Source organism: Sinocyclocheilus rhinocerous, unplaced genomic scaffold (assembly GCF_001515625.1).
Source record: "Sinocyclocheilus rhinocerous isolate Xijiao unplaced genomic scaffold, SAMN03320098_v1.1 scaffold215, whole genome shotgun sequence".
NCBI classification, from domain to species: Eukaryota; Metazoa; Chordata; class Actinopteri; order Cypriniformes; family Cyprinidae; genus Sinocyclocheilus; species Sinocyclocheilus rhinocerous.
This window is the reverse complement of record NW_015660885.1, coordinates 170,956-181,280: the sequence shown is the minus strand read 5'-3', so window position 1 is coordinate 181,280 and position 10,325 is coordinate 170,956. Positions and strand designations below refer to the sequence as shown.

At 35.9% G+C, this 10,325-nt stretch overlaps 1 protein-coding gene across 3 annotated transcripts in view; it reads left to right on the top strand.

Annotated features, from left to right (window-relative positions):
• Positions 1–9,215: 9,215 nt before the first annotated feature.
• gria4a (glutamate receptor, ionotropic, AMPA 4a) overlaps positions 9,216–10,325 on the top strand; it is a 97,032-nt gene continuing 95,922 nt past the window's right edge. For all 3 annotated transcript variants that reach the window (XM_016535158.1, XM_016535159.1, XM_016535160.1), the window contains exon 1: positions 9,216–9,477. In XM_016535158.1, coding sequence (XP_016390644.1) covers positions 9,405–9,477 — 73 coding nt within the window. In that variant the 5' untranslated portion in view covers positions 9,216–9,404. The remainder of the gene's footprint in view (positions 9,478–10,325) is intronic.

Below are 10,325 nucleotides of genomic sequence, written 5' to 3'. Positions count from 1 at the left end.
CTCACTTACATGCTAACGGCGTGTGATCAGACAGTGGGGCCTTCTCTCCGTATGATGAATATTCATGAGCACCTGCACTTACTCAGACCACAGTTTTACACACAAATGTCAGACATGCCAGATTCACCCTGCTCGTGTGTGTACGTGTAGTTGTACGTCTGGCTGCACGTGGATCTGTTGGATGTGGGATATTCCTACTCTGACCAGAAAGCCGTTCTGTTGCTCAAAATGTGATGTACTGTATAAAGAAACAAAGCAGCAATGTTAGCATCAACTTTGCAGGTGTTTAATCATCAACAAAGAAGCCTTTTTTTGTTGTTGTTGTTTTCATATAATTTATATCAGGGTTATTATAGTTAACTTAAAATAAAGCTTTTTTATGGCCATAAAAATGATTGTTGCTTGAAATAAAATAAACATTAACTGAAGTAAAATAAAATACAAAAGTAGTACACTAGTTGCCAACATTTTTCATTTCTGTTTAGTTTAACTTTAAACACTAAATTAAACTAATAAATAAACTTTAATATATAAATGTTAATAAAACACTAGAAATATAGCTTATTTTAAATATTAAAAATGATTTTAAATAAAACAAAATTAATAAAACAGAACAAAATTACTAAAAAATTTAAATTAAAGTGAAAACTTAAAATATAAAAATTGAATCTAATTCAGAATAATAACAAAAAATATACTAGTATATTAGTTATACTAAAATACCAATGATTTATATGCTATTACAATATTTATTAGTATTTTAAATTAGTTTTTTTTATAATTTCAGTTTTTATTTTAGAGTTTTTAAGTTTTAGTAAATTTTGTTTTGGTGCTTTTGTCTTTGTTACTTTAATTTTTAAGTTTTAGTAATTTAAGTTATAAGTTTTATTTCTAGTAACTTTATTTCATTTCAGTTTTCAGCATTAAAATTTTTTAAACTTGTTTTTTATTAAATATTTATATTTTATTCAAATTAACACAAACATTTTTAGTTATATTAGATTAGTTTTAGTTAACAATAACAACACTGAAGTCTATCAACCAAATAGCAATGCAATGCTAAAATTTGTTCTGCATCTGCATGATTATCAGCACAGAGTATTGTTTACTGTGTTTTACACACATGCTAGTTTGCTTAACAGGTTTTATCATCATGCAAAATAGAAACTTCACATGACGTCATAGTCATACACTCATCGCTTCAATCATTCATATCTATACATCTCTATGTTGAAGTCGGAAATTTTGACATTTCGAATTCTTCAACACCATCAATCCTCTAATATAAAGTCTAGTCACAGTCGTGGAGCCCTGAATCAGGATCATGGGAGAACATCAGGACTTACAGATGCACTGCTGATCTGTGTTACGAGCTCAGCTGTAGAGCACTTCAGCCCGTGAGGGTTTATTGATATATCCACATACACACACACACACACACACACACACACACACATACACTCGCGCCCACAGCAAGCAGCACGTTTACGCCATTAGCATGTCATTAAGAAGCAGATGAGTGCCCAGATGCTGCATGCTAGCCTTCCAGCGCCCTGTGTGCTACGACATGAGCTGAATACTCGCACAAACACGAGCTCTTCAGTGTTTGTGTGTGTGTGTGGGGATCAACACATAGGACAGGCTCAGTGGAAAAACGCTGACATTATGTTGCTTCTTCCACATTTGGCAACACTTTCATTCAAAGAATGTGAATTTGAATCATGGCAGTTTGGAAATGAAATGTCCAGTGAGTGATGCTAAAAGTGCATTCGGATTTATCCAAAACAGATTAACATGAATCTGGCAGCGTTTTAGTTGGTGCCGAACGTTTTGCGACACTTTCAAAGTGAAATGTCTTGTGAGTGACATTAAAAGCACGTTCAGTTTTTTCCAAAACAGATTAACTCTGGCAACATTTTATTATGGTTAATTATGTACGTTGACTACAGTTTCAAATGGTTCTAAAGGGTTATTGCATTTAAAAACAACATACCGCCTACACTAAACCTAATCGATAGTGTTAACAAAAGCAAATGTGACATTAAAACACATTTGCTGAAGCAACCATGCCATTTTAGCTTGATTCAACAAGTCTTTGCGCACTTTTATTGTGTTTCACGAGACTCGAAACACAATAAAAGTGCAATGCTGTAGCAGGTGAACTACAGAGCAAGTTTATTACGCAAGAAAAGCCATAAAAGAAAAGTCTGAGATCTCAATATGAGCTCAGATATTTCTCATGAGATTATCACGATCTCAAATGATCTGAGCTGATATTCACATTTACTTCAGAGCTTTTGTATGACAGATATTCTGTCTATCCTGTCACCAAAGTAATTTTAGGGGAAAAGTTTATAATTAATAAAACATGAACCTGTAAAGACATTATTGATCATCTGAAACCTACTTTTTGTCCGTACGATAGTATTCCATCACACTTTTTTAAGCAAATTGTTGATACCATATTCTTTCTTTAAAGAACTTTGAAAAAGTTATCCATGCATTTATTACTTCACGCCTTGATTATTGCAATTCACTTTATTATGGTGCAAATCAATCATCCATCGGGCGTCTTCAAATGGTACAAAATGCTGCAGCCAGGCTGCTGACTGACAGTCGAAAATTTGATCATATCTCTCCCATCTTAACTTCTCTGCATTGGCTACCAGTCAAACTGAGAATAGATTTTAAAATTCTAGTTTTTGTTTTTAAAGCATTACATGGCCTAGCACCAGCGTATCTTTCTGACATTTTACATTATCACAATCCTTCTAGGTCACTTAGATCAGGCAGCCTTGGATTGCTCTCTGTGTGTAGATCGAGGTTAAAACATCGTGGAGACCGAGCTTTTGCGACAGTAGGCCCCAAACTCTGGAACAGCCTACCGGTTTCGATCCGAATGGTGTCATCACTTTCCTCTTTCAAATCAAAACTTAAAACACATTTGCTTAGTGTGGATTTCTAATTTCTAATTTTATTTTATTTTTTTTAATTTTTTTTTGAGGTATTATCATTTGTATCTTTATTTGACTTCTATTATCTGTACAGCACTTTGGTCAACCCCGGGTTGTTTTTAAATGTGCTTTATAAATAAATAATGAATGAATGAATGAATGAATGAGAACTCAAAATCTCCTGAGCTATAAAATAGCAGCCTCTGAGCAATAAAAAAAACAACTTTCCTCTGGGAAAGCAAGCGAAGAGCCATTTTGTGTTGAGTTTCTCATGAAATTGTGTGAAACCGAAGTAATTGCTCTTGTTACTTTTTTTTAATCTAATCAATAAATTGAATCTCTTTTTCTCTGGCACTGGGATCCGATACGTCCCTCCAGACGGCATTGATCGGCACATCCTTTGAAAGCTTTCTTTGGAAGCGCTTGATTTTAGAGTATTAAAGAAGGAGGTAAAGCGGGGTGGAGAAACACACCAATATAGAGCGAGAGAGATTTCGAAAGCACCAATTCTCTCACGACCTCCATGAAATACATGATCAACAGCGGTAAAAAGAAATGCCCCTAAAATCAGAGCCATCCAGTTCTTTAATAACATCTCAGGAGGGCCATTAGTCATTGAGAGCGAGAGAGTCATTACACCTCACTGAGAGAGTCATTAAAGTAATGCCTCATAGACAGAGATACTATACACCACTTCACAAGAGCTCACCGAGAGACACAACAACACCTCGAGTGCTCCGACATCAGGAGGATTCAACTTTCCATTCATCTTTCTAAATAAAACTTTAGTGCACTATGATAACATACTGTAACTTTGAGGTAATATTGGTAACACTTTACTACATTAATTATAAAAGTAATTTTAATGCATTAATTATGCCTTGCAATGCACCTTATAATGCATTGTATGAATAATTGTAACCACACTGCATTGTTAAGCATTGTTACACCTTAGAAAGTATAATGCATTAAAACACATGACAAACAAACAATTATAATTGTTACAATTATTTATGAAAATATATAATGCATTACAAATGCGCATTATGAATACCTTTATAATGCATTATACATAAAGGTTTGACGTTTTACCACAGTATTCTCTGTAATTTTATGATTTTTAATGTACTTTTTTAATAGAAAGTACAGGTCTATACATGTAACACTACTCTAATAGTCTAAAGAAAATATATGCTGTGAGCAAAGTATAAAATACATATTTAATTGTAACTAGAAAAGTAATTATTAAAAAATATCTGATTATTTATATTTATTATTGTATATTTATAATTAGTTTTGACTTTTGTACAATGAAAACATTAAACAATGTATTCTTTTAAATGTATTTGAAATTTTTCACACAAAAAGTTTAGTATATACTGTTCAAATCTTTGCTGTCAGAATGATTTTTTAAAGCAATTAATACTTTTATTCAACAAAGGCAAATTAAATTGATCAAAAGTGACAGTAGAGACATTTATGTTACAAAAGATTTCTATTTTTCAGTTTTTTTAACTTTCTATTGATCAAAGAATCCTGAAATGTATCTTAGTTTACACAAACATATTCAGCAGCACAACTGTTTTCAACATTGATAATAATCATAAATGTTTCTCGAGCAGCAAATCAGCATATTAGAATGATTTCTGAAGATCATGTGACACTGAACACTGGAGTAATGATGCTGAAAATACAGCTTTGATCACAGAAATAAATTACATTTTACTATATATTCACACAGAAATCAGTTATTTTAAATCGTAATAATATTTAACAATATTACTGTTTTTAATGGATTTTTTGATTAAATAAATGCAGACTTGGTGAGCAAAAGAGAATTCAAAAACAGTGTATTTTTATGGGAATGAAAAGTTGCAAAACTCCTGCAAGCAGTTGAACAGAATATTGAGTTAATTTAGAAAAATAATATTGCATATTTACAGTTACAGAATAATAAATATAATACATAATTAAATAAATTTAAATAATGTATTTCTTTACTAACTCATTATTATTTAAAAAGCAAGTGGTTCCACATAGTAGTGTCTGTCCCGCTTCAGCACCACGGACAGCAACAATCACACACTATTACACACACTAACCCTTCACTGATTCCTCTTAATGATTACAGCATCCATACACCATGTTCTCACCATCTAACCATTCAAGAGACAATTTTCTGTCGTTTAAGTCTCTAAAGAAACCGAGGGAGCCTCTACAATCCGTCTGTCAGCGCCACCGGAGGCCGTAACGATTATGAATGGGCATTAAGACACAGTTGCGGCCTGACGCGTGGCCATGTGGAGACCCGTGCCACGGAAACGAGCCAAATGTCATAAAGCAGCAACTTGTATATTAACCGGAGAATATATAAATATGTGAGGGGACGAAAACCTTTTTAGAGAGGTGAATGCTGAGGAGAAACTGATCCGGGCTGCTGTGGAATGAAAAGGCCTGATGGATTTATGGGCTGTACGTGCAAATACTCCGGCGGCAGAGTTTTCTGTCAGAGGACGAGAGAGAGAGAGAGAGAGAGAGAGAGAGAGCTCTTTACCTGCACAAATACCATTTACACTGTACTTTGTGTTTACACTACATAAACTGTATTGCATGCTAAGTGTTACTGCACCGCCAGAGTGTTTGTACTTGTAAAATTTGCTATCCTGTTTTATTATACACTGTAAAATGCTATATTCTTGTACTATATTCTACTCTATTCTGTTATAAGCTAGCTATATGTGCATCATGTGTAACATCTACAACGGTTCAACGGTTATTTATTTTTTACACTTTATTTTATTCATTTTTTCTACTCTGTTTCATATATAGAGAGAGAGACTCTTCGGTTCTATTATATTCTACTCTCCTCAATTCTATTCTATTATATTGTACTGTACACTGTTCGATTCTAAAATTCTTTATATAACTCCATTCTATTCTACTGTTCTTATTCTGTTCTGTTCTATTATTCTCTGTATAATTCCAATCTATTTTACTGTTCTGTTCTACTATATTCTATTCTCCTGTTCACTGTTCTGTTGTTATTCTCTATAGCTCCATTCTATTATACTGTTCTATATTCTGATCTATTATGTTCTATTCTACTGTAAAATGTTCTATTATTCTCTATATAACTCCATTAAATTAAATTCTCTATTCTTTTATTATATTCTATTCTACTGTACATTGTTCTATTCCATTATTCTTTATACAGTTCCACTCTATTCTACTGTTCTATATATCCTATTCTTCTATACACTCTTCGGTTCTATTATTCTCTATATAACTCCATTCAATTCTGTTCTCTATTCTGTTCTATTATATTTTATTATACTGTACACTATTCCATTCCATTATTCTCTATACAACTCCACACTATTCTACTGTTCTGTATTCTGTTCTAGTGTATTCTATCTACTGTACACAGTTCCATTCTATTCTTCTCAATAACTCCATTCTATTTATCTGTTCTTTATTTCTTTATATTCTATTCTACTGTACACTGTTCTGTTCTTTTATTTTCTGTATAACTCTGTTCAGTTCTACTGTTCTTTGTTCTGCTCTATTCTATTCTACTGTACACTGTTCCATTCTATTATATTATACTCTATACAATGCCATTCTATTCTACTTTTTTATATTCTGTTCTATTCTATTCTCTTCTACTGTACACTGATACACTGTTCTATTCTGTTCAGCCTTACTGAAGCTGAAAATGAAATGTGGCTCATACTGTGTTGCACGCGAGAGAAAGACATAAGAAGAGAACAGAAGGAGAGTGAAGTAGTGTGCACTAACCCCTGAACACCATGTTTCTGTGTCTGTAAAGAGCGCACGCAGGACGCGTTCTTGCGTTCAAAAAGCAGACAGACGCAGCGCGCTGGGACGGAACTGAACGCAGGGGGCTCGCGGCGCGTTTGTAAGAGTTGAACAGTTTTTAACGTGAAACGCCATGATAAAAGCAAGGTGCGAGACGCGCCGCAGGGGTTAAAGACGAACATGCATGTTTGAAAATGTTTGCAAAGAACGCGCGCGTCTTGCATGAGCGACATATTATATTCAGCAGCTCAGCTCGTGCTCTTATCAGTGAAACTTATTAATGCAACGGATATGCGGCGCTCGACTTGATAAAACGAGGCGAGCGGCTTCATGAATGGGGATACAAGGCGGTATCTCAGGGCGTTGCTAAACGGTTACTGTAAAGTTAATGCGCTAAATATGGACACACACACACACACACACACACACAGAGCGAGAGAGATGGAAAGTTGCACGCAACGCCTAATGACATGTACATACCGCTGCAATGCAAATGCACAATGCTTGTGTTGTTCGTCGCAAATAAAAGCACGTTATGGGATCTCCAATTGCAGCTGAGCCAAAACGTCCATCAAAAAGAGAGAAGAATTAGGAGGATGTGATGTAACAGAACGTGACACTGGCCCAGCCAAGTGCAGACATGCATGCTCTGGTGACACCAACAACAAATGCGATCTTCCGCACAGATACTTTCCATGATTAAAGGGACAGTTCACCCAAAAATGAGCACTTAACTCACCCTGCATGTCATTCCAAACCTGTATGACTTGATTAAATCCGTGGAGCACAAAACAAGATGTTTAACAGAATGTTCACACTGCTCTACACACTTAAAATAATGGTTCTTCATTTGGCATTGATGGTTCCATGAACAACCATTAACATCCATGGAAACTTTCCATTCCACAAAAGGTTTACGCTATTTAAAAAAAGGTTCCAAAAGGGTCTTTTTGCAGTGATTTGCCATAGAAGAACCATTTTTGGTTCCCAGAAGTTGTTAGAGTGAAGAACATTTTAATAATCTAAAGAACCTTTTTCCAATCTAAAGACCTTTTGTGGAATGGAAAGGTTCCATGGATGTTAAAAGTTCTTCATGGAACCACCAATGCCAATAAAGAACCTTTATTTTTAAGAGTGTATAGTGGAAAAGGGTTCTTTAGATTTTCAAAATGTTCTTCATACTAAGAAAAAAGGTTCTTTTAAGAACTGTTCACCAAAAGGTTCTTTGGGGAACCTTAGTGTTGCTGTGTGGTCGCTAGGGCGTTGCTATGATGTTGGTTTCCAGTCAGATAAGTCAACCCTCAAGTCACACTTTTGATATTCTGTTTGTGGCTGGGGTCTCTCCTTCAATATGCTCCTGTGGGATTGTTTTCTGGTCCAGCAGGTGAAAACGATGCGTCTGGTCACTCTATAAGTAAAGGCGGGTGTAGTAAAGACACATGGTTTGAGGAAAATCATTTACGTCTGGAGCACAACAGTGCGGGATGATTTATAAGCTCAAGTTTAATTGGTATGCTTAGGGGTTTGTTTACTTTCCATTCCACAAAAGGTTTACGCTATTTAAAAAAAGGTTCCAAAAGGGTCTTTTTGCAGTGATTTGCCATAGAAGAACCATTTTTGGTTCCCAGAAGTTGTTAGAGTGAAGAACATTTTAATAATCTAAAGAACCTTTTTCCAATCTAAAGACCTTTTGTGGAATGGAAAGGTTCCATGGATGTTAAAAGTTCTTCATGGAACCACCAATGCCAATAAAGAACCTTTATTTTTAAGAGTGTATAGTGGAAAAGGGTTCTTTAGATTTTCAAAATGTTCTTCATACTAAGAAAAAAGGTTCTTTTAAGAACTGTTCACCAAAAGGTTCTTTGGGGAACCAAAAATGGTTCTTCAATGGCATTGCTTTGAAAATCGCCTTCTGGAATCTTTATTTTTAAAGGAATAGTTCACCCAAAAATGAAAATATGCTGAAAATGTCCTCAGCCTCAGGTCATTCAAGATTAGGATGAGTTTGTTTCTTCATCAGATTTGTAGAAATGTAGCATTGCATCAGTGTCTCAGCAATGGATGCTCTGCAGTGAATGGGTGCCGTCAGAATGAGAGTCCAACTTCAATATGCTCCTGTGGGATTGTTTTCTGGTCCAGCAGGTGAAAACGATGCGTCTGGTCACTCTATAAGTAAAGGCGGGTGTAGTAAAGACACATGGTTTGAGGAAAATCATTTACGTCTGGAGCACAACAGTGCGGGATGATTTATAAGCTCAAGTTTAATTGGTATGCTTAGGGGTTTGTTTAAATATCTAGCTGTATGAGCAGTAGTAACAGCGGTACTTGCCTCAGCAAACACAGCTTAAAAGCCGAAGACCTCAGAGGCAAAGGAGTGAGCGCGCATCTCTCTCTCTCTCTCTCACACACACACACACACACACACACTCTCTCTCGCGCGTTCATCCGGACAGATTCTTCTTCTTCTCTCTCCAGTGGATACTGCGGGGAACACACGGATTTCCTGTAGGATGGATTGCTGAAACTCCCTTTGCGAGATTATCCATTTATTTCCTTTCATTTCCCTCCCGTCACACTATCTCGTCTCCATCCATCCATCCATGAGTCCGGACGGGTTCTGATTCGAACAGAATGCGGATCCTGGTGTTGATTCCGCTGCTGTGGGGACTCAGTGAAGGGGCTTTTCCCAGCAGTGTCCAGATCGGTGAGTTACACTTGTAACATGATCGCTAGGTAGGCACTTTATTAACCCCACGAGGAATATCGCAGTGCAACAGATACGATGTACATAGTGCATAATAATTCACAATAATTAGTCTATACACTGCGTTATACAAATACACAGAGATATGAGTCTCAAATAGGGGTTTAAAGCTATTATTTTACCTAAAGAACCTTGTGTGCTGAAATGCCTCTTTGTTTTGGGGTTTTCGTTCTTGCACTGTTCTCCTTAAAATACCCTAAAAATGTGCTTTTGAGCACCAAATGCGTTATTTAAGCCAATTAACTTGTAAGCAAAAGATTGTGGGAATCAAATTTAAAATGTAAGAATCAGACAGGGAAATACACATATTGGTTGACTACTATTTTTAAAATTGGGACAATTCATTGGACGCAAAGGGGACAGCTGAGGGGGACAATGTCTTTTGTGGTTATGGCCCTGTAAAGTGTCCAAATCTGGTGCTATTTAAGCATTTTATTTTTCTTAAATGTGATATTTAATGGTTGTAGATTCATTTGTAATTCTCTGCACATGCAGTATTATTAGGGTGGAATAATGTTTTCAAGGGTTTAGAGTACTTTAGCATGCATGAGTTGTGGTCATCATGATGAAGATTGTGGTCAAGTGCATATTGAGTGCGCTTTTGTACCTTTCATTGCCAGTTCAGAGCATCACTGCAGTATTCGGTCTCGTCTTTCTGTACTGGTACGATGTGGGATGACCTCTTCCCATCTGAGTCTGATCAAAGTTTGCCATTTCACCAGATTTGCAGCTCTATGTTTGATTAACATCAGCAAACCACTATGTATGACCCCCCCCCCCTGTCTTGC